General features: G+C 43.7%; 1 protein-coding gene across 2 annotated transcripts in view; it reads left to right on the forward strand.

The window, feature by feature from the left end:
• The window catches only part of LOC147632901 (uncharacterized), a 57,761-nt gene that overhangs the window by 23,960 nt on the left and 8,087 nt on the right, over nucleotides 1–25,714 (forward strand). For both annotated transcript variants that reach the window (XM_086807808.1, XM_086807807.1), the window contains exon 3: nucleotides 8,025–8,202. In XM_086807808.1, the coding sequence (XP_086663934.1) occupies nucleotides 8,025–8,202 (178 nt within the window). The remainder of the gene's footprint in view (nucleotides 1–8,024; nucleotides 8,203–25,714) is intronic.

The raw sequence follows: 25,714 nt of genomic DNA on the forward strand, positions 1-25,714 counted from the left end.
CATCCCATGGTTGGTTGGCACAGCCAAGGCCTTCCCGGACTGGGCTCACATGGGACCAATTTTCCATCCCAAATCCTGCACCTTCTGTACATATATGTCTACGTGGCATCCAAGTGCGGGATGCACGTGACATTTGAGTTCCATTAGGTTGAATTAGAGTGGAGTTGTCAATTTTAGTTTATGCATTTCATATTTTTTCATAAATTGTTCATGCATTGTTAAATTGGTAGAGTAGAAGCATTTTTAAATCATCTAAAAACAATAAAAAAACACGTATTAAATGCATCACACCTCTTAATTAGGATTAGAAACACTGAACACACCCCATCAAGTTCAAAAAACCATAAAAACCACCAAAAACTATGCTAAACCAACTCTCAAGTAGGGAATGTGAGCTTAGACATGATAGCTTGGAGATGTGAGCCATGAGTCCACTGGACTTGTGAGCCATGAGCCTATAGATGTGAGCCTGGAGGTAGGTATACCTAATATCATATGGACCAATTATTACAGTTATAAAAACCACACCTATCCATATTTTGGAAGATATTCTTGTCATACAATCTTTACTAGTTATAAATTCTAAGGGAAAAATTTATCCTTTGCAATTATTAGGGAATAAAGTATGCTTATTACCCCTAATAAGTGCATACACCAACCCTGTCATAGGCCTTGTTCTTAGATTTTCGTGTCCCAGATAGGCCTACTTCATACTAGAGAAGGATGTAAGGCTAGTTTATACAAAAAGAGCGTGAACCTACATGTGAACCAGAGTTAGAGAGAGACTGCTTCAAAGAGAAAACTTATATTACTTCATTCAAGTACAATGCTTTTATAGGCTTTGAGCCTCTATAGGCATGGACAATATATATTTGTAGACTTAAGGTTTGCAAATCAGCAAGCTATGGAGGATCAAACATTCCCATCATGTAGAGATGGAGAGGGAACTAATTTGAAGAGAGATGAAATGCAAGAGAGAAACTATTGCACGATTCAATGAGGATTGTATTGATTCTCTTGATAATCCAAACCTCCACCAAATACATGATTTTATAGACATGTAGCCTTATCTTTTGACTCAATCAAACTTAGACCAAGTCTCCCTAAGGAAACTTCCTACACACTTGCGCACACATACTTGCACAATATTATATCCAACCCTAAGAGGCTATTTACACATAAACACACATAGATATACTACTACACTCATAAAGAGTGTTTACACACTATGGCTATACGTTACCCTTTGACTTTGGAACTCGTACAATGATAAATAGTAGGAGAACATGTGTTGTCTCCACAGTTTTCAGAAACGGCGTTTCGGAGCTACCGAAACGGCAAAACGTTTCGAAAACGTTTTCGTTTTTGGAAACGGTATTTTGGGTTGCCTGTTTTTTTCTACGTGTCAAAACCATCGGCTTGTTTTTTGATCTATCATTTGACATTGAATGATTGATGTGATAAATCATAAGTCATATAATATATTGAACTTGAGCAAAGATGTATTTTTCAAGCTTTTGTAATGTTTTTATCAATGATATATGTATGTATTAAACCTTAAAAACCGAAACTCTGTTTCCCCATTTCTTCCCGGAGGCCGAAACTCCAAAACGCCGTTTCGCGCTGTGCTCCGCACTCTCGTTTCCGAAACTCGTGGAAACTATGGTTGTCTTCAACATCTCTCCTACAATAGATGTTCTAATGCCTAGGGATTGATTCAATTCTAGATACACATATGTTCTATCAAGTGATATATATTTGGATACATTAGAGATCTAATGTCCATAGGTTTGATACAAATCTTGGTTGGAGGTTTCTTGTCGAATGTTAGGCCAAGAGGTCTTTGGTAGCAAGAGTAGCCTAAAAAGCCCAATCTGAGTCAACCATAAGATTGGCCTCTTCTAGTGAGGTCTCCACTTCATCTTCTTCTTGATTATCTTCAACAATCAAAGCTTTGGTATTTTGTTTCAAGAAATAGTTTTTTCCCTTATGATTCGTCTTACCACAGAATCCACATTTGTTATTGGTTTTGTTGGTGGAGTCCTTGGAGTAATTCTTGGTATTGGTGTAGCCCTTTTGCTTCTGCTTCGTGAAATAAGTTTCCCCCTTCATTGTGGTTGGAGCTGGAATTTCTTTGCTTGATCTTTCTTTCCTTCTCTAAGAGAGAAGCTTTAATATCCACCAATTTCGATATTGATAGATTTGTAAGAGTGGTAACAATATTATCATACTCTTCATCTGGATGAGTAAGACTACAATTGCGATGTCTTCATATATGGCAGCTTTGATACTTGCCAATTGTGTTAGCATGCTTTTCATGGAGTTCAAATGTAAGGAGAGAGACTCTTTTGGTTTCATTTTTAGTTCAAAAAACTTTATTAGCAAGCTAAACCTGGAGCACTTTTCTTGTGCACCAAACACAGTTTCAAGATGTATCCAAGTCTCGTGTGATGTATCACACCCATCAATATGATGGATAAATGAGTCACTTAATCCCAAGGCTATGATAGCAAGGGCCTTCTTGTTGAAATATAGAAAGCCATTTGTAAGTTGGCTATGGTGGATTAAATACTAGTGTCAGGTCAAAACACATGATAAGGAAGAATAGTGTAAAATGATGTATACACATAAAAGAGACAACAATGTTGGGCAAAATGGTTGATTGATTACTTCATAGGTAAGTGCCCTTTATAGATTCCATACAACTCAATACCACCTAGTGGTTTCATCAAAACAAGTGGTTAAAACACAAAACTACATGCTAGAGAAGCTTCACCCACAAGCCAAGTGATTCGGTCCCGTTCACATGTACATGGTCCATTTGGCCCATCCTTCTAGGGATATGTTTGGTGTATATTTCAACACCCCCCTTTAAATACATAATCATTACAATGATATTGATGACCTTTGATGACTCACCATAACTTATGCTTACCTAACATTCATGCTAGATGATTTCCCTCTTACTATGACTGCTTACCATGACCATATAAGTTTAGGATGGCAATTTAAGCTTGAGGCTAGTTAGGAGTAGTTGGGATGGAGGTTTAATGGTTGTTTTACAAAGATTTACAACACTATGTAAAGTTGGGCAATAAGAGTTTGGGGCCGGGCCCAAGACATGATCTATAGAAGGTATTCACTATGCATTGTGAGGGCTTTATGATGCCCTTTGTTGTCTTCCTTTGGTTCTCCGTGCTCTTCTCCTTCATCTCCATACTCTTCATGCATAATGTAGGCCTTTTGAGTCTTCTTTCGAAAGAAACAATCATTCTCAATGTATCCTGGTTTGTGACAAAAATCACAAATGATTGAAGAGTTGTACTTAGCCTTCCCTTTGTAGCCTTTATTTGATGTGTAGAGAGCTACTTGATTTGGTGAAGTGTTGGACAAGGTGTCCTCTTTGGCTTTGAACTTCAACTTATTCTCCTCCTCCAAAAGAGAAGCTTCAACAATGAAGAGCTTTGTGATAGACATGCTGGTCAAAGTTGTCACAATGTTGTTAAAATCGGAGGCAATGACTTGAGTAGCACCGCAATGGCAATGGCAATGTCTTCATCCACCTTTAGTGAGATGCCTGCAAGTTGGGTCATAAGACTTTGCATGTAGTTAAGATGAGATGCAAGAGAAGTTGTAGACTTCATATCAAGTTTAAAAAACTCAATAAGCAAACCAAACTTAGAGCTCCTAGATTGAGCCCCAAACAGGGTATCCAATTGATCCCATGAAGCCTTGGAAGATTCACACCCGTCTGCAGGATGAATGTATGTATCATCCAACTCAAGAGTTATGATGTCTCTTGCTTGTCATCTCTGGTCTTCCATGCCGGAATAGTACCTTGGTCCCTTGGCTTCCTCTCCTTTCCATTTGTAATGCTCCATAGGCCTTTCTTCATGAGGATGAGCTTGATTCGGGTTTGCCAATTGTAGAAATTTTGCCCCTTAAAGTGGAAGGTAGTGTCATGTGAGGCCATTAGGGTTGAGAGAGTTGAGCAACACACTTGAGAGTGAGAGTAAGTATTGAAGAGGGTTTGCCTCAAACTTGAGTCACCTTGATTTCAAGAACCTTGTTGGGCCTTGTAAGAGAAGCCAAGACAAACATTGAGATAGAAACAAGTGATAATGCTTAGATAGAACACTTGATTAGCCAAAATAAGATAGGATTAGTGACAATTAACCACTAATGATAGTTAGAAGAGCTTGTGGCTATGGTTGTGAAAAACACAACTCTGCTAAAGCGTTCAGTTCTCCTAGCTGAGAAAGCTGTTGGTCAAGCCCTGTACAGTCCGCCATTGTCTAATGGCGCACCTACAGCTAAGAGCAATTAGACAATGGCGGACTGTAGAGGTGGCATAGACTGTACGACCGCGCGAGAGCAAAAAATGACTTGATTTGGGGAAAACGACAATGGCGCAATGTATACAGCCGAATCCGCCTAATTGGTGTGCCACGCTACTGCGCCTAGAGATAGGCAAGACCCTCACAAATTTTGGTGGGCAATGAATGAGTGAGCTGGGAGCATTGAGTCCTCCACCAGCTGTGGTTATGGTTGGCAACTTTGGAATCTAGTGAAAAGGATAAGATATCAATAAATGTGACCTAATTTGGGGTTGAGGTCGTCCTAGGATCCCTACCTATTCTTTGCTCTAAGATACCATGTTGGAATATTGAAAACCATGTGCAAGTTGGCTATGGTGGATCAAATATCGGTGCTAGGTTAAAACACATAATAAGGAAGAATAGTGTAAAATGATGTATACACACAAAGGAGACAACAATGTTGGACAAAATGGTTGATTACTTACTTCATAGGCAAGTGTCCTTTTATAGATTCCATACAACTCAATACCACCTAGTGGTTTCATCAAAACAAGTGGTTAAACACAAAACTACGTGCTAGAGAAGCTTCACCCACAAGCCAAGTGATTTGGTCCCTTTCACATGTGCATGGTTCATTTGGCCCCATCCTTCTAGGGATGTGTTTGGTGTATATTTCAACACTTCTTGTCTTTCCTTGCTGTGTTGTTGACTTTTTCTCTTTTCCGTTTGCCATATTCCATATTCCTTTCCTCATAAAGGTGAATTTGACATTCTTCTGTCAGGAGTGGAAACCTTCTCTTTCAAATTTATTGATTTTTGCTTGAGAAGCCATGATTCATGATGAGGATAGGTATTACTTTTGGCTTGAAGCTTAAAAGTAGTGTCTAAATACTTTACATAGTTTGAGATCACAAAACACTTAATGCACTTTTCTCCTATGATTGAAAACTTTGTAAAGGGTGCTCACAAGATAATTTACGGGGATCTTAGCCAGCGATAGCCAGTGTCTATCTCGTTCATATGAAAGAGCAAGTTAAAATATTAAAGATAAAAAACTTTTTAGCCCAAAATTAGTGCGTGAAATGTCCCTCCAAAGGAATGAAAGAAAATTCTCAAATCAAGGCATATTCCGTAATAATATTGGTTGCCCCATAGTGAGTCTTGTTAAGGCTTTTAATTCTTTCCCCTTTTTTTTTTGGTTTTCTTTTTGTTGTGTTTTTTTTTTTGGTTTTTGTTTTTGTCCTCCTAAAAAAAAAACTCTTTTTTCTTCAAAAAATAAATAAATATAAATAGAACCTTATCTTTCTCTTGCTTGGAGGCGCTCTAGTTTTGCGTTGAGGTTTGTAGGCGCGATGAGGTTCTTGAGGTTGTGGCGTGGTCGACTGGGAGCTACCCGTATAGGATGAGTGGCAGTAATACTGGATAGGGCACCGTCAGTGTTGAGACTCTATGCCAACAACTGCCGACTAGATGCATAGACAGGTGTAGTTGTTGTGCCGATGACTGTCGACTAGATGCACAAAGGTTGGGGCGCCTGCAATGATCCAACATTCAGAGGAATTGCGCAGGAGGGGGAGCAGCATCAAAGGTCATTAGCGACTCTGTTGTGTGGAAGAGAAAAATAAGCAGACGACGTTGAAGTGTTGAAGATAAGGCTTTATGAGAGACTGGCAGCTGCATAGAGAATGGTAGCAGGCGGAATAAATATTAAAAGCAAATCACTTACAACTAATGCAAAACATTAGTTCTATGTACCTTTAACATGCATCCTCGTGCATACTCCCATTCTTCCGCCGTGATATGCAGCCCCTCGCCGCTCTCTGCTCTCTCCATTTCCTCATGCAATCAATCGACATGGATATCATTCGGAAGTGTTGCTAGATGCTTAGGGTACGCCTTACAAGAGCCATGTTGCCTCCGAAAGAGAGCTCTTTCTGCTTGCCTTTTTGTCTTTGCATCCTCATATCTTGTAACCCATCTGCTCATCACATCACTATTAAGGATGCAAGTGAAATTGAGATTATCAATCAATGTTCTGTCAATTACTTTACTCTGTCCTTTTCCTTGAGGCACAATAGGGACGTCTTGGTAAAGAGGGCAGCGTAGAGGATGAGCGCTGGGCGACATGGTGGTTAGGAGGACCAAAACAAAGAACCCAGCTGGTAGCGGGCGTTTACCTTCTCAATCGACTGTTAAGAGGCGTAGTCCATTGAAGATAGCGATTGGCTTTAAGATTACGACTATAGCACTCTTTCTATGCAACTGGTTAAGTTGTGGTGGCGACTCGTGACCAGCTGCTAGAGAGGCACACGTGGCTCTGATACCAATTTGTTGACCTAAGGTTTGCAAATCAGCAAGCTATGGAGGATCAAACATTCCCATCATGTAGAGATAGAGAGAGAACTAAGTTGAAGAGAGATAAAATGCAAGAGAGAAACTATTGCACGATTCAATGAGGATTGTATTGATTCTCTTGATAATCCAAACCTCCATCAAATACATGGTTTTATAGGCATATAGCCTTATCTTTTGACTCAATCAAAGCTAGACCAAGTCTCTCTAAGGAAACTTCCTACGCACTTGCATACACACACTTGCACAATATCATATCCAAGCCTAAGAGGCTATTCATACATAAATATACTACTACACTTATAAGGAGTGTTCACACGCTATGGCTATACACTACCCTTTGACTTTGGAACCCGTACAATGATAAATAGCAAGAGAACATGTGTTGTCTCCACATTTATTTCTATCCTCCTCCCCATTAAAGATTGGTGTAATGCCCACTAGGAGGCTTCACTAAAGACACTTCTTCAATGAATTTAGCTGTTTGGTAGTGTGGGATGGTATCAAATCCACAAATTTTATCAGACCTGGCTTGTGTATCCTCAATAAGTGAAAAGATGTATAATACGTGGCATGTGAGTCCTCAATAACTGAATAGGATGGCCATGCTTGAACAAGCTTGTCTTGTGGTTTGGCATACCTTTCAACTCCAGTTCTTCCCTTCCCCTTGCAAGGATGAGAGAAAGGGGTTTCCCAACAACACGATTGATTGACGGCTCCACCATTGGCTTCTCTTGAATGTTTGGAGGTCACCTGGTCTTAGAAGATGGTCCTGCCCTGAGATGGGACCTATGCTTCATGCTTTCCTTACCCTGAGGATGCGATTCTCTGCTGGTCATAAGCATGACATTTTCTACTTTAAATTGCTAAAAGTTCAAATGTTCTTTTTACAATGGTCTCTTTCTTTTCTTTCTTGGTTAGGGATCTGGGCATGAATATTAGGTCTATTTTGTAGGTGTGGTGTGGGCGTGTCAATGCATCTATAGGAGCTTGGAATCTGGATGCAAATGAGATGATCCATTCATGAAGATAAGGCAATTCTATAATTTATATCAATGAATGTTTATCCTCAAGAGATGATGAAAACTGGAAGCACTTAAGCTAAGCAGTATTGGTACGACAATAGGGTCCCTTAAGATTTTCAAGTGTTAATTTTTTGGGCATTTACATATTAGTTCTCTCTGAACTTGAACTAATCTTGAAGTGTTGAGCTGATTGTTTTTTTTACTATGGCGTTGGTATGCAAAGATATCACTAGGTCTACATCTGCGTGTCAGAATGTTATATGCTGTATTGAAGAACATTGTATAGTTGCTTGATTTTCAAGAAGCTGGAATGTGGTTTTGTTTTAAGGTGGGAGACTGCCCAATGCCCAAAGGTGAAAATAGCGAAAATTGGTGAGAAAAAGCTTTTCTGTAAGCAGACTAATTACATGCCGGCAATCCCGCCTATTCCCATGTGCTCACTTGATCTGCTCCCTTCAAAGGATTGGGTTCAAGCATTTCTGAAAGATTTTTCAGACCTACGTGCTGTAAGTCACAATGCTTCTTTTTTTAAGCGCACAAGTATATTGGTGACTTTTTTGTATGCAGAAATGAACATTGTCAATAGAGGCATTTCTCTATTTTTTGTTTTTAAAGAAACATGAAACCTTTGCTTGAGACATTTATAGATTTCTTTCATAGCATTTTAGAGGCTCTGCATTTCCCTCTGAGGTTGGAAAACCCATTTTAGTGGTAAAACCCATTTGTAGGTTGCCAAAAAATTAGGTCTTTGGAAGGTTTGAACAGCTTGTTGCAAGGATTTGAAGTCTCAAGTGGTGGTTTTCAGTCTGCTGTTTGTTTAAAGCTTTTTATAATCATTGGAATATTGTACGGTGTTAAATTCCTCTACTATACTAAAGTTTCCCTGCATTTGAGTATGTGATTATTATTAGTATTGAGAGATGCACAGGCCAAGATTTACTAAATTGATTGAGTGAAAATGGTTGTCACTTTGAGCTATGTTGTGCATGAGAACCAACTTTGCAATTTGCACTAGGTCATGGAAAACCAAAGCTTTATGTAGGACCCAAAAGCTGCATGAAAGGTTGAGTTTCGGGTTTGTGAGAAGGGCACTGGTGATACCAAGAGGACCGTGGTTCATCCTGAGACCTTTTTGTAGCTTACCCAACCCATAACGCCATGAATTAAGAATGGTGGTGACGAGTTTCCTATTATCAACTACCTCATCTCTATTCAACAACTGTTCTTGCAGATTGTTGCTACCATCTATTGGTGGAACAATAGAAAGCAGATCGTAGGGAACATGGGCACTTCGACAACCATATTGTTTGCAATACTCTATTCATATGCATTGGTATGGAAATTTGGTCAAAAATGCCTATGACACTATGTACTTGACTCTCCAAAGATTAATATGCACTATTTGAGGGAGGGGTCGGCCGTTCCGGCTCATTGTGTGTCTCTTGTCAATTCAACAAATTACATCTTGTATTGTGCTTATTGTCCATCAAATCTTGGTGTATTTAAGTGTATTGATTAGCATTGTGTTCCACCAAGCATTCCACACCGACTGGTGGAATTACACTTTTTGTTGTAGCCAACACAAAAACTTCATCAAATGGCCGACAGCCCTCCTAGGCTTTTCCATAGTCTTCCTTGCCCATGCCTAGTTGCTGTAGCTCCAAACTCTGGTCGTAAAAGTCCTCTTTATCTGTTGTCCTTTAGGAAATAAGTAAGAAAAACTCTTACTAGTGTGGTGTAGACAAAGAATACTCGCAAACAGGATCTTTATGCGGAAAAATACAGCTTGTGCAAAAGTAGTGGTGTATAATTGCAAAAGGGGCCAGAATACAAAGATGGCAGCCTTCCACACTGTGCGCTTTTGTGAAAGTAGCTTAGATAGTTGCTTGAGAAGCCAAGGGGGTAGAGTGGCTAACAAGGTAGAGGGTATGCTAAGTGATGAACTCTAGAATTGATTGTTGTGTATGAAGGAAGCATGGGGTGCCCTTATATAGAGCAAACAAGGCCCCTCCTTGGGCGGCACCATCCTAGGTAGATAGGAAGCTTCTAGTGAAGCTTCCCCCCTGCTAGGTGTCGTTTCTTGAGAAGCTTCCTCGTGCTGGCCCCTTAGTTGGAGTAGGTTCCCGCATACCTTCTGGATCTAGCTCATCCAGGGCCCTTGGTTTGGCCCCATAAAGTCTAGGCAAGGGCCCAGCTTTGATGCTCAGCTACCTGGCCCGCGTGCTGTTAACTCCTCAATAGCCCATGCCTATGAATAGCCCATTTGGCCGTGTGCTAGGCCTACCATAACCATCCAAACACATAGGCCACCGTCTAGTGTATAAACTAGGCTTATGTGTAAAGCTGCTCAAACATGGCTTCTCCTCATAAAGGGGGCCTTACAAACATGAGTGAGCTTGACCCATACAAATGTAGAGTGAAGGTGGACTTCAATATCCAACACCCCCCTCAATGGGCACCCCATACGACGAGGTATCCGGCCCCATGTGGAGCTTCCACCGATGTTGATCGAGCTAGAGCTTTGGTGAACATATCCGCGCAATTCTCTGACGTATGGCAATAGACAAGCTGCATCTCCTGCTGTAAGATAAGCTCCCAGATAAAGTGTAGTGAACCTCAATGTGTTTGGTGCGAGCATGAAAAACTGGGTTCTTTGCAATTGCCATGCAACTGTGATTGTCACAATGTAACATTGTAGGTTCCTCCTACTTTGTACCCATGTCCTCCAAAATCCATCGAAGCCATAAAGCTTCACATGCAACTAAACAAGTGTCCTTATACTCGGCCTCTGTTGAAGAGAGGGCCACCGTTGGTTGCTTCTTGCTAATCCAACAAATGGGTCCTCATGCAAGCATAAAAGCACCAACATGTAACCGAGCATCTGGTATCAACATCACCAGCCCAATTTGAATCACAAAACCCATTGAGAGTTTATCTTGAAGAGTTGTCTAAAGTATAGGTGTGATGCCATATGGAAGTGTCCCCTTCACATATTGTAGCACTCGCATCCCCGCCTTCCAATGGCTTGTTGTTGAACCTGCATACAACGCCAACTAACTTGACGATGTCTGCGCTAGTATTGCATAGAAAAATCAAGCTCCCCACCAAGTGCCTCAACATGGTCTCGTCAATCAGTGGTGAACTATCCTGAGTAGATAGCTTTTTTTTAAATAATTTTTTTCTTTTTTCAGAAAGAGACTTCTATTAAGTATGAGAAAAACATACAACAATCACAGCTATAAGCTGGAAAAGAATAGAATCACCCCAATATGTACGGTGATTTTAACCACTGAGGAGCATCATGATGCCATGTAAAACTTGTGGTACTAAAGGAAAAGAAGATGCCATGGTCCTATTTTCGCATAAATATCACACGCTTCGCCTGCGTAGAACGAGAGGGCCCTTGAATGCGAGCCCAAGTAGCCATAAGAGTATGCATGATATCACCCCATATAGTACTAATTCACTGAGACCCAAAAATCTGAACACCCTCCATAGCCTCCGTGCATCTAGCTCTCCAGATCTGCCATGCTGTAATACTGGCAATAATCTGGTGTCAATCCTTTGTCTAGGGGGGTGTATAATCAGAGTGAGGAACATCCTGCAATAAACCATCTTGGGCAATATCTCTACGAATGAAAATAGTAGGATCTGTACCACTGCCCTCATAAAAAAGCTGTGGACCGCACTGGGAGAGCCAAGCAACTATCCCCCAAGTCACATGCATGGCTCGGCCACTCAATCTGCCCGTAAGTTAGGCTACAGAATCCCAAATCTGCTGTGCAGTGCTGCATCTCCATAAACAATGTTGTATGGTCTCAAAATTTGCCGCACACCTAGGACAGGAAGGTGCTACACCGAAAACTGATCTCCAGTGATTGGTGGGGAGACCACCATGTAAGAATAACCAAAAGAAATGAGAGATCTGGCTCCTTCTGTATGAGTGCCAAAGTCTATGCCAATATCTGCGCTGTATCATTGGAGAAATATCATAGCTCTCCCAATGAGGCATGAGAGTAAGGATCCTATGCATCTGTCGAGTGAGGAGAGGCCTGGCGTATCGGACAGTGAAACTGAAAAAAGGAAGGCTTTTCAAAGGATCGAAGGCATCAATCCACTCCTCCTCTCCTGGATCCCACTGAAGATATCTGATAGGATTGCCACCATATAACCACAAACACCAAGAGCCATGAGTCACTATCTGAGGAGAAGGGTCAATGAACCAGTGCTTCCCCGAGCGACCCAACAATCCTCACTGGACTAAGCCTAGTATCTAGGATGATCTCCTCCATAATACATCTCCTCAATCTCCCACCAGGCATGATAGAGTAAATGAGGCAATCTGTATTCTTCTGGCCCGGCAGAGCAATGACTTGCAGAGATATGCCTATCCTCAAAAAAACTCCCAGCCAACTCGGATGATAGTCTCTGTGAAAGGTCCTAGAAAGCCACTCATGCGGAATAGCTGCAGCAATCTGATCAATACGAATGCGAGAGTCCCTAAGATGCTGAATGGATGTAGCTCTCCGATCCTCCGGAAGACTCTTAAAGGTCTTCCAAGCAAGAACTGTGTATGCACATCTCTCCCATCCTGACCACTGCATATAACGAGATGCACCAAGTGGCCGACCAGCCTCATCCCTAATGAACTCGTTTCACATAATAGGTTGTCGGTCAGCCTCGTCCAAAGACCTAGGAAGCCTTTGTCACAAAAAATATCTCATGCTTCTTCATGCTCTGACAATGGCTGCAATAAGAGGGGAAGATAGTGCCCTAATATCAGCCTCTGTGAACAAAAAACGTGTGCTGGGCATCCAGTCTCTCCCGACCACCCTGGGTGTACATCTGGAAATGTGAGACAAGAAAAAATCCTTCCAAGGCTCAGTGCTTGGTAGGAAACCTCTGACCACAAGTTTGCAAAGCAACGCCGTGCACTGAACATCCGGATCGATAATATTCAAGCCCCCCTCTCTTTTGGGCTGAATAACTGTGAGCCAAGCTACCCTGGCACGAGTGTTTGAGGTGCCATCCAAACCCGACCAGAGAAAATTGCGGATCAATCTCCGCAATTGGCCAATGCACGCACGAGAGAATCACCAACAAGAGGCAATAAACCAAGCTGAGGCAAGCAAAACCTGATTAGCCACCAAAGCTCTGGAGGCTAAATCTAATCTCCTGGAGCTCCAATGGAGGAGCTTCTTCCGGATACTCATAAGTACCGGAGCAAACTGGCCTGCAGGAGAAATATCAATCCCAACTTGGCATCCCAAATATCTAGTAGTGCATCCTCTGTTGATCCAAGTAAAACCAAGCTCTGCACCCCAATCAACTCTCGGTGAATCACTAACGCAAAAACCAACAGATTTGTGCCAATTAATGAGTGCCCCTGCTGCCAAACAGAACTCCTCTAGTGCTACCCGGAAGGAACATAAGCATATATGTGAAGCCTCCCAAAACAGGGCTGTGTCATCAGCTAACTCAGAGTCAACCAATTCCTCTTGACTACGAAGAGGCAACCTCAATCCCGAAATACCAGCAGTGGAGCGGAGAAAGATGCTCATGGCCTCTGTAACTATGATATATAATAATGGGGCTAAAGGGCAGCCCTGTCGTATTGAGCGAGAAATCTGAAACCGCTCTCCTCTTATCACCGCAAGCGAGAACTCTACTGTGGGCATCACGATACATGCATGAAACTCCCTTGATCCATCTCTGAGAGAAGCCCATGTGGCTAAGAGTACCTTCAAGGAAGTCCCAATCCACTCTATCATAGGCCTTCTCAAAATCCAAAAGCAGAATGGCTAAGGGTTGATTGCTCGCTTTAGCCCATTCGATGGCCTCCCAAAACGAGAAAATGTTATCAAAGATGCTCCTGCCGTGTAAGAATCCATTCTGAGTATCATGAATGACATCCTGCAAAATTGGATGCAATCTGATGCTCACTGCCTTAGCAAGAATCTTATAGGCAGTCTCAAGTAAGGTGATAGGTCTCCACTGGCCAATCAATGTCTTATCCCCGCTCTTAGGAATAAGATAAATAAGCCCCTCAGTGAGAGAAGAAGGCATAGAACCTGTGTCCCACATCTCCTGCAAAAACCGATGTGATCTCAGCCCCGATCTCATCCCAAAAAGTAATGAAAAAAACAGGGGAGAGGCCATTCTCCCCTAGATACTTACCATGAGGTAAGGCATGAAGAGCATGACTGAACTTCTGCATAGAAAAAGGGGCATCCATAGGGGCACACATCTCCTCAGTGATCAAATGTGGCAATGCATTCCAAACCTTCCTTTGTGTCGTGTGTCTCAAATCAGAATGCAGCTCAGCACTAAGAAGCTGGCGATAGAAATCAGTGGCAATCTGTCTAACCATAAGAGGATCTGAGTGAAGAGTGCCATGTGAATCTTGCAATTGCCTGACACTATCTCTGGCATGAGATGGGCCGTGAAAAGCAAAGAAAGGTTTGTTACATCTGCCACCCATCTGTGTCGAAAAGGATTCCTGGGCATGGAAACGGTACTCTGCGCGCTACTGAAGAGAGTGATGAAGTTCTGTCCTAAGTTCTAACAGTACATAAAGAATTTGCAACCCATTGAGCATGAGGATGTTTCTCGTGCTCTTTCTGCATGGCAGCCAATCTACGTCTAATAGCCCTTTCTAAGTCCAAGGCCTCTTGCCTCTTAGACAGGGCACATGTGTGATTAGAGTCACTAATATCACAGAGAGCAGAGGCCAGGCTTTGAGAGGCATGTAAGAAATCATGAGATCTCCAAATATCAAGCATACGACGCGATAGCTCTGCATCTGAAAACAAATGATCAGGGATGCGTACATGGGGTGCTGATCCATGGCAATTCGGATCTCTAATACATAAAACCACTGGGCAATGATCCGATTTGGAGGTGCCTGTAGCAATAAAAGTATGTCCACCTCTGTCAAGCACCCAATCATCCACACAAAATCTGTCTAACTGTGCATAGATACATCTTGCATCTCTTCTCCTGTTAGACCATGAATAAAGAAGAGTGGATGCACTCCTCAAAATGTCATCCTCATGCCAACAATCTCTGCCATGAATGGAGAGTATAAACCTCTCCCAAGACGCTCTTTCAAGAGGATGCACCAAGCCCTCATGTCCACCTCTTTTATTCGTTGGCATCTCAACCATGTTAAAATCCCCATCAATAATCCAATGGTCGGCAAGAGGCATCAATGTAGTGAGAGATTTCCAAAAGGCAATCCTCTCACCCCTATGGTTAGGAGCATAGAGGTTGAGAATACTGATGCGTGTAGTACCCTGCATAAGAAGGATCCACTGCGCTCTCACAGGCAAAATGACACCATGTCCAATGATGCAAGGCGAGATCAAAGCTGAAACAGAGATACAAACACCACCCTTGGTACCAACAGCCGGTGACCAAAAGGTGTGTCCCGAGAGAAGCTTGCCTGATCTCCCACACTGACTAGCATCTAGTTTATGCTCTTGCAAGAGCAATACATCCATAGGTCCACCTGTGACTGCACAATGAAGCTGGGTTTTTACAATTTGTTTCCGCCGACGCGGAAAAAAACCCCCAAGACCCTGAATGTTCCAAGAGACAATCCTGATAAGGACTTAGAGTAGAAACGACCAGATCTCGTGGTCGACGAAGGACTCCCTTTAGAGGCGGGCCGCGGAAGTACGTCTCGCATAGGTAAGGGAGGGAAAATTTGACGATGTAAACCTTACCTCTCTCTCCCACTCCGAGGAAAAGCCAGGGGTAGTCCTCAGAACTGGAGAGGTACCATGACAATGCGAATGCGCAACATCATCCTCAAGGGTACAATCATCCTGTAAATGTAATGCAGCATCCTCCTATGAGGGATCCAGATCATGTGCCTGCAAGGCCTCATCCTTCAAAGACGAATCAACATCCTGTGAGGCAAGAGCTGCATAGGGGTTAGGGTGAAGGGGCAGGTATGGGGGTCCGAGGGTGCCTGCCATCCCTAACCACAACCCAACGCTGTGTGGTTTGTTGTGGCAAAGGAGCAGTTGGAGTCTCAGCATCTGCAGAAGGCCTCTGATGGGCAGGACCACGCCGCCTCCTAACATGGCCCCTCGATCTGGGATAATCTCTAGCAATGTGACCCTGTCGACGACAAATCCGACACTGGTCAGGTCTGCCTGCAATCTCCATCTTCTGGCGGAAATGAGATCCGTCAGGTCTCTGAAGCATAACATGATCATCAGTAATCGATGGATTAGGAACAAGCACAAGGACCCGGGGTACACCATCAAGAGTGGCGGTAACGACTGCGGAAGCTGAGGCGGGAGAGCTCGGAAGGACTGGTACCTCTAGAACCTGGCCAAAGGATGCCCCTATGGAAGCTAAAAGCTTCCAATAGGACCGAGGAAGAGCAGGGAACGGTAGTGAGACTGGGGTAAGGCGCTGATCCTCCACCACTGGATCAAAGCTCACCTGGTACTGAAAGAAGAAAATCTTGCTAGGACCAAGAGGGAAGGGGATGCCAGCCAAAGCCTGAGAAGTAGCTTCTGAAGAATGAAAGTCCACTTGGAAGAAGCCTCGACCAAGCAAACGAGTATCCTGAAAAAGTGCACAATCAGCTGCGAAGGGAGAGCTGCTATAAGGCATTCACAGGCCTGCAAACGAGAGGGGTGGGAACCATAAACTCTCGCAACAAGGGTGGTCTGGACCTCAAGGTCAATGTCTTGCTGAAGAGAGGTGAGCTCGTCTTGTAAAAAATTGATGATTCTCCTGGCCAGTGGGGGTGACGAGAGATTGGTTGCGGCATAAGAAGCCATAAAACCAAGCAAGGAAAGTGGGTGGCCGACTTGAATCCATATAAAATTGCTGCTGAAAAAGAGGCGGGTGCAGAGTAAGGGGGGCAGAGGCGGGAGCTGAAGGGCGGGAGCAGCTGGGGTAGCAAGGGCAATGGGGCAGGCGGGGACAAGAGAGGGGCAGGCGGGGACTGCAGAAGGGCAGGAGGGCAGCAGATGGGGAGGCGGGGGCAGCAAAAGGGGCTGGTGGGGGCTGAAGAAAGGCAGGCGGGGGGCAGCAGAGAGGCTGGCGGGGGCAGCAGAGAAGGGCAGGCGGGGGCTGAAGAAAGGCAAGCGAGGGCAGCAGAGGGGCAGGTGGGGGGTTGCAGATGGGCAGGCGAGGGCAGCAAAGGGGCAGGCGGAGGCCACAGAGGGCAGGTGGGAGCAGCAGAGGAGCAGGCGGAGGCAACAGAGGGTAGGCGGGGGCAGAAGAGGAGCAGGTGGGGGCAGCAGCGCAAGTTCACCTTCATGACCATCCTGAGTAGATAGCTTTGACCCAACCTCCATTGGCATTGCTGCCGGTTTACAATCAGTCATTCCAAATTTGGCCAAAATCTGTGGCATACCTTTGTTCAGAGATAAAGATTCTCCCTGGCTGTTGATGAATCTCTAGACCCAAGCAGTAATGCAAGAGTCCCAGGTCTTTTATTTCGAACTCTTGTTTAAGAGATTTCTTTGTCAGCACAATCTTTGCATGATGATTATCTGTAATGATCCGGTCATCCACATCAACGACAATAATCATGCACTTCCCATGCTCATGAAACACATAAGTTTGAATCATATGGACTCCGAATAAGACTGATACTCTTCAAGTAAGCATGAATCCACTGGTACCACGCCCTTGGAGCCTACGTGATACATGGGCCATTTGTCTTGAGCCGTCATAGCTAAAATCGTGCGGATTGTTGTCATTGGTGCTGTGAGGGCAAAGGTCTCTTGATTGTTGGTGTTGGACTCACACACTCACACACACACACACACACACACACACACACACACAAACCTGCACATGAGGGTTAGGTGCAGCATGGAGAAGCTCACACAGAAATGAGAGAGAGAGAGAGAGAGAGAGAGAGAGAGAGAGAGCCAAAAGTGTGGTAGCCACAAAATGCAAGTCAACCCTTGCATGTGTGTCACATCCATATAATATAGAAGTACAAAATATTATATGTAGTGTCCTTTCACACTTGATATCCAAGGGGAAAAACCACATGGGAAAAAGTGCCCTTAGTTAAGCCCTGTTCACACATAGCACTACGTTGGTGTTGGACTCACACACTCACGCACACACAAACTTGCACATTAGGGTTAGGTGCAGGATGGAGAAGCTCACACAGAAATGAGAGAGAGAGAGAGAGAGAGAGAGAGAAAGAAAGAAAGAAAGAAAGATTTTATTAACGTCTTCCAAAAGACCGAACTTGGCCTATGAGACAAATCGGAGTACCTGTATGGGGTATCCTCTGTCATCCCAACAAAATGAAAAAGTACTGAACAAAAAAAAAGCTGAATCTGGGTGTGCGGGGGATGGAGCTCTACTACTAGGAGAAAAATGCAAAGCTATATGCATGGAGTATACAATCATGATATGCAACCTAGCTAGCTCCATCCTGTACCATACTGGGGGTATAGAATGGTATACATCAGTGAAGGGGGTGTCCACAGCTCCCTGAAGAACATGCCTGGGTGTGCTCTGAAGCGAGCCAGTCGCTCCGCACCCTCTCTGTGAAACTGAGCTCTGATCTCTGTCATCTCTCTCTGGTATAGGCGTGGTGTCCGAAAGCCAGGTGCCCTCTGTCTCCTGCGGGCTCTAAGTGTCTCTGCTCTCTGGAGAGTAATTCCCTGCCGTGTAGGGGCTGGGAGGGGGATGGATCTCTGAAAAAATGCAGTAATCTGTGTCTGTCTCCCCCCCTCTGGAGCTGTCTGAGCCTGTAATAATGTCTCTCTGTGGCGCTGTATGTCTAGAATGTATCTCCCCAGTATGCGCTGGTCTGCTGCCTCAAAGATCTGGTGTAGGGAACGTGGCTCTCTGAATAGAATGGGATATCTCTCTCTGATGGCTGTATATGCTCTGCATCTGCATACATAATGCTCCTCACTCTCCACCTCCTCTCTGCACAATCTGCATACCCTCTCCTCTCGGGGGATCCGTGCTGCTCTGCCAGTCTCAATCTCCAATCGGTGTGATGAAACTCTGAGTTGACCAATAGCCACTCGGGAGCCGTGTGATAAAAAGCCCTCCATGTATCTAGGCCTCTCTATAAATCCATCATCAGTGATACTCATGAAGTGCTTGGTACGTGCATGAAATACTGGATTTCGTGCCACGGTCATAGCACTCTGGCTATCAGTGAGAATGGTGGTGGGTGTCTGCTGACACTCACGAAGATCAGCCAATAATCTCCTCAACCATATACAATCTACTGTAGCTGTGAAGACTGCCCTCCTGCACTCAGCCTCACAAGTAGATGTGGCAACAGTGGGTTGCTTTTTACTCAACCAAGATATGCATGAATTGCTAAGAAAAAAAAAATTTCCACTGGTGGATTACCTGGTATCATAATCACCAGCCCAATCTGAATCACTGTATGCATAAAGTTGCAAGCTGCCCCCCCGGCGGATAGAACAAACCAAGATCCAGGGTACCCTGAAGATAACGAAATATGCGTTTGACTGCTTGCCAATGCTTTGTGCTTGGGCTGTGCATGAATTTGCTCAACAAAGACACCCCAAAAGATATGTCTGGCCTCGTGTTACACAAGTAAATGAGACATCCCACTGCCTGGTTGTAAATGCCGGCCTCAAAAGGCTCTCCAATATCATGCATAGTAAGCCGTACACCTGGTTCTACTGGAGTAGAAATGGGCTTACATTCATCCATGTGAAACCTTTTTAGCAAACTTTTTATGTACTTAGGTTGCTGCATAACAATGCCATCATCTGTATGCATAAACTGTATGCCAAGATAGTAGTGTTAAGGCTCCAAATCTGACATATCAAATTCAGCTTTTAAATCAGCTTTGAAATTTGAAATTTGTGCTTTGCTAGTACTTGTAATGAGCATGTCATCATACAAGATGACTATGAGAATATCGACATCGGTTTTCTTCACATACAATGTGCTTTCAGCTGGACTATTCACATAACCTTGGCTGGTTAGATGAGCATGTATTTTATCATACCAAGCTCTTGGAGCTTGCTTTAACCCATACAATGCTTTGTGTAACCTACATACTTTATGTTCCTCACCAGGAACTACAAAACCAATGGGCTGATTTACATATACTTCCTCCTGTAAATTCCCATTTAAGAATGCAGTTTTGATGTCCAATTGATGCACTTTCCATCCTTTATGTGCAGCCAATGCAATCGCTGATCTTATTGTGGTCATTCTCAAAGTAGGAGCAAAAGTCTCCTCATAATCTATTCCCTTTTTCTGGGAGTAGCCTTTAGCCACAAGTCTTGCTTTGTACGTGTCAATAGTACCATCATCAGACTTCCTTTTGACTTTATACACCCACTTTGTTCCAATGACATGCTTGCATTTAGGCAATTCCACAAGATCCCAAGTATTGTTCTTCATGATAGAAGAGATTTCAGCTTGCATAGCTAGGACTTATTTAATACATGTGGCGGCCAAAAGACGGGCTCTGGACAATATTTGGGCTATCTTCAAGTAGGTGCCCCCTTATGGACTTAAAAAGCACACGAGTGAGCTATTTTTGGCGGGGAGCCTCTATTATTGAGAAAAACTCCAGATTTGTGGAAGGCACATGCTTTTCAGCGTGCATGAGGGCTGTTCGACTGGTTTTCAGCCTGTTGGTAGCCTACTACAGCTATCTATTGCGACAGATGTTCACCAGATTCATTGGAGATGTTGCCCGACTCCTTCTGCATGTCTTCCACTGCTGGCCGACTGGTTTTGCAGCTTGAACAGAGGCTGGACAGGTCATAAAAACAGGGAGGAGGATCTGGTCGTCATCTTGGACAAGGTTTCTTCTCACCGAGAGCTTGTAGGCGTGTGTGCTGTTGTTGGTTGCATCCTTCTGTGTGGCTGCTGAGGGCTGGTCGACAGCTGTAAACAGCATTTCATGGCTGGTTGGCTGGTCTTGTGAGCCATACAGGAGGAGGGTGAAGACACAAGGTTGTTCCGGGCTGATGCGGGAGCTAGTTGTCCTGCATGTGCTTGATGTCGGAAGTGCCTTCTTGTGCTGAGGATTGTCAACAAAATTCTGTATATGTATTTGTTTTGCTTTTATATTGTATTGGAAGAGACAGGTGCTAGCTAGTGGAGAGTCCTTGGGCACCCGTGAAGTTGTATTTGGAAGCAGACTCCTTTTTGGTAATCTAACCATAAAAGAGGGGGTGGGGGGGGGGGTCAGCCCATCTTCTGGCCCCTAGTGTGGTGTACTATGCAGATTTGTCATCTTCTTTTGTTTGGCATGCTTATGTGTATTTTTAGTTTTCATGATTGATAAGATTTTTTGTGTACAGTTGCTCTTCCGTTTACATTGGTATCAGAGCTTGGCTTTCTACCCAGTTTGTGCCTAATATGATGCTTTGGATATGGCTATAAGGAGTCATTATCCGTGAGAGAAGGTTGGGATTTTGAGGTAGCCCTCATCTTATTGTTGCGCCTCAAAGGACGTACTTTTGATTTAAGCGGCAGTGAGCGTGTGGAAAGACTTTGTGGCCCTCTTGTCTGTGTAGGGGCACTGTTGCACCCTTGCAATCTATTCAGTATCATACTTGGGGAGATGGTACCAAGCGATTCCGGGGCACGGAAAATTCTTTTCTTTCTAAAAATCTGGAGGATACATTATGGCCAGCCAGTCAGATCGTTCTATGGAGGACTCTTATCACTTGTTCTTGCCGTATGTAGGAAGAGGATAGAGACAGGGATCATGTTGGGGCTTTGGCAGATAGCGATCCACCGTTGTCTACCAGGGCTAAGGATCAGCAGGATATTGATGCCTTGATGAATGAACTTGAAGAGCTCCGTGCTTTGCAAAGAGACCCTGATGTATAGAGAGTCATTGAATCAAAGTCTCATGTCAAGGCTGATGTGGTTACTTTTGATGCAATTGTCCAACAGATGGGAATTGACAAACCTCGAGAGTTGGTTGTTGCTTATTTGAAAAGCCGTGGCGATGTTGTTTCCGATGATGAGGGCAAGTGGGTCTTCACACGGCAGTCTCACAGGCTATCCCGTGAAGGGAATTCCAATGATGTTATGAGAGGGCATGCAGTCCGCACCAGTGATGTGAGAGGGCATGCAGCCCGCACCAGTGATGTAAGAGGGCATGCAACCTGAGCAAGTGATGTAAGTGGGCATGTAGCCCGAGCAAGTGTTTTGAGGGGACTTGCAGCCCATGCAACAGATATGAGGGGGCATGCAGCCCGAGGAGATGATGTACATCGACATGCAGCCCGAGGGGATGATGGGGGGTTTTCAGCCCATTTGAGAGATGCAGAAGATCTTCATGCATTGTCGGTGGTATCTCCACCTTCTAGGTATGTTTCTGCTCCCAGAGTTCCATCCAGAGTGGAAGGTGTTACATGGGAAATCAGCCTTAGATCTGGGCACCGTCGCCATCGTAGACATGACGAGGAGGATGATGTTTTAGAGCGTTGGGATGCTCATCACAGTAAGAAGGCCAAAGAGTTCAAGTCAGGGGATAAGGATATCAAATTCGGGAGTTATAATGGAAAGTTGGATACCACTAAGGCACTTGGTGGTATAATGGAAAGTTGGATACCACCAAGGCACTTGCTTTCATAAGACAATTTGAAATAGCCTTTTGTATTGAGGAATTTACTGAGAAATCTATGCCCAAGCATGTGGGTATGCACCTTAAATAGATTGCAAGTGATTGGTGGGTGGCAAAGCTTTTGGACAGGATGGTTGCTCGTACATGGAGTGCCTTTAAAGAGCAATTCTATGATCAATTCCTCCCTCCTCACTCCGAGAAGGATGTACGAAAGGAATGGGATTGGCTAACACACGATGAAGGCGAATCCGTTTCTTCTCATGTTTCAAAGTTTTGGCAGATGCAGGTACTACTGGGACTACCATACCTGTTGTAAGCCACATATCTATTTCCAAGGCAATAAAGAAATCAGCTTGTTCTTACTTGGTCTTTGTACGTGATAATGTTGAGCATGATGGTGTAAATCCCGTAGATCAAGATAAGATTGCTTTCTTAAGTGAATATGCTGATTGTTTTGCTAATTCCCTACTAGGATAGTCACCCACAGAGAGGCCAGAGATCATTGTATTGACATAATCCTTGGAAGCTCTCCTCCTAACCGATCTCCTTATAGGGTGAGTGTTGTCCAACAGGAGGAAATCATGATTCAAGTGAATGATTTGCTTGAGAAAGGATTGATAAGGCCAAGTTCTTCGCCTTATTGTTCTCCAGTTTTACTTGTGCAGAAAAAGGATGGGACATACAGAATGTGTTGATTACAAGGTCCTTAACAAGATTACCATCAAGAACAAGTTTCTCATTCCTCGAATTGATGATATTCTTGATAAACTTGAGGGAGCTGCTTGTTTCAGTCGCATTGATCTTAAGAGTGGTTACCATTAGATTCGAGTGGTACCTCAAGATGTGCACAAAACGGATTTTCGGACTTCATTTGGGCTATATGAGTATTTGGTTGTGCCATTTGGACTTACAAATGCTCCCGTCACTTTTAATAGAATAATGGACAGAATGTGTAGACCTCACCGAAAGTTTACAGGAACTTTCTTTGATGATATGATTATCTTTTCAAAGAGTATGAGGCTGAGCATAAAGAGCATCTCGCCATAGTTTTTGAAGAGTTAAGGAAACACAAGCTTTTCATTAATGGAAAGAAGAGTGAATTCTTGTTGTCAGAGATTCACTATTTGGTACATATTGTCTCCAAAGATGGAGTACGCATGGATCCCACAAAGATCAAGCCATCAAGGATTGGCTAGAACTTCAGAATGTTCATCAAGTTAGGAGCTTTATTGGTTTATGCTCTTGCTATGGTCTATTTATTCGACACTCTGCTTTCTTGGCTTCTTGTGCTTCTATTTTGCTACATTTATTGATGACTTCTCTCGTATATGCTGGGTCTATCCGTTGACACAGAAATCACAGGTATATGATGCATTTTTGGCCTTTGTAGCACTTGCTGAAACAGAGTCAGGATGCAATGTTAAAACTCTCCGTTCTGACCGAGGGGGGGAATATGTGTCACACATGTTGAATTCCTTTCTTGAGAGTAGAGGTATCAAACATCAGTATACTACTCCTTATACTCCACAGCAGAATGGGGTTGCAGAAAGAAAGAATCGGTCACTCATGGAGATGGTCAGATGTATGTTAAAGGCAAAGAAGCTACCACATATCTTTTGGGTGAAAGCTGTTATGTGTGCTTGTCATATTTTAAATCGATGTCCCACAAAGGCATTGGTTTCCATTACTCCTTTTGAGGCTTGGCATGGCCGCAAGCCTTCGGTATCACATTTTCGTACTTTTGGGTGTCTTGCATATGCACACATACCCAAAGAGTTGAGGAGGAAGTTGGATGATAAAGCCACAAAATGTATTTTTGTTGGGTATAGCCGTGAGAGCAAGGGCTACCGGTTATATGACCCACTATCCAAGAAGATATTCACTAGTTGGGATGTGATTTTTGATGAAAAATCAGAAATATCCATGGCTGGTTATGATGTAAATCAGGCTGAAAATGATGTGTTTGAAGGTCTACTACCTATGGAGTTTCATTCCACAGTTGGTGATCCAACCCATGAAGGTACAGGACAGCCAGCTAATCATGAAGATGGTGCAGAAATTCAGCAGGCTATTTAGCCAGTAGTTGAGCCAAATATGGGGCAGCAGGCTCCAGAGGTCAGACACATACCTAGATGGTATCTGAGGACATTACAGGACAGCCATCTAGAGGGTCCTCTTGCTGGTCGTACTCATAGGGAGACACGGACCAATGAGCATGCACACATCATGGATTTGAATATGGTTATGGCAGCCTGTTTACAGGATGATGATGAGCCTGATTCATTTGTGGATGCACGAGACAATGTGCATCGGAATAAAGCCATGCAGGATGAGCTTGATTCTATTAAAAGGAATCAAACATGGGATTTGGTTGATTTGCCCAAAGGCAAGAAAGCCATTGGTACTAAGTGGGTCTATAAGTTGAAAAGACATGCAGATGGTTGGTCAGCTGCTGCAAACAGCCTTTCATGGCTGGTCGACTTGTCCTATGAGCCATATAGGAGGAGGGTGAATACACAAGGTTGTTCCGGGCTGATGCAGGAGTGCTATGGGCTGTCCATAGTTGTCCTGCATGTGCTTGATGCCGGAAGTGCCTTCTTGTGCTGAAGATTGTCAACAAAATTCTGCATATGTATTTGTTTTGCTTTCATATTGTACTGGAAGAGACAGGTGCTAGCCAATGGAGAGTCCTTGGGCACTCGTGAAGTTGTATTTGGAAGCAGACTCCTTTTTGGTAATCTAACCATAAAAGGGGGAGGGGGGGGGGTCAGCCCATCTTCTGGCCCCTAGTGTGGTGTACTGTGCAGATTTGTCATCTTCTTTTGTCTGGCATGCTTATGTGTATTTTCAATTTTCATGATTGATAAGATTTTCCGTGTACAGTTGCCCTTCCGTTTACACTTGCTAGAGGACAGCTCCCATGGTTGGATTGCTTGCATCGGTAATTACCTTGAAAGGATCATTCCATGAAGCCAATGTGAAAACTGGAGACTCAGAGGCAACTTCCTTTATTGCCTAGTGTCATATTTTTGACTATACACATGTGGAGGAATGCCATGGAAGGATAGGTATAGACCTTGGTGTGTGTTCCAGGCATGGTTTAGTATATTTGGAAGGACTCCATGGAAGGATTGAGATCTTGGTGTGAGCTCCTGGCATGGTTTGTTACATGTGGAAGGACTCCATGGAAGGATTGATATCCTGGTGTGAGTTCCTGGCATGGCTCGGTACATGTGGAAGGGCTTCATGGAAGGTAGATACCCTGGTGAGAGTTCCTGGCAATACTGATGAAGTCTCATGGAAGGGTGGACACCCTAGTGAGACTTGTATGGGCGGTTCTTGAGACAGGTTCTGTACAAGATGAATAAGTTGGGAGGTGGAATTCAAAATATTGTGCATAAAGCATTTATGTTTGTTTTGACATGCATGAA

This window comes from Cibotium barometz, chromosome 13, assembly GCF_041138505.1.
Source record: "Cibotium barometz isolate CiBa-2024 chromosome 13, ASM4113850v1, whole genome shotgun sequence".
Lineage (NCBI taxonomy): Eukaryota > Viridiplantae > Streptophyta > Polypodiopsida > Cyatheales > Cibotiaceae > Cibotium > Cibotium barometz.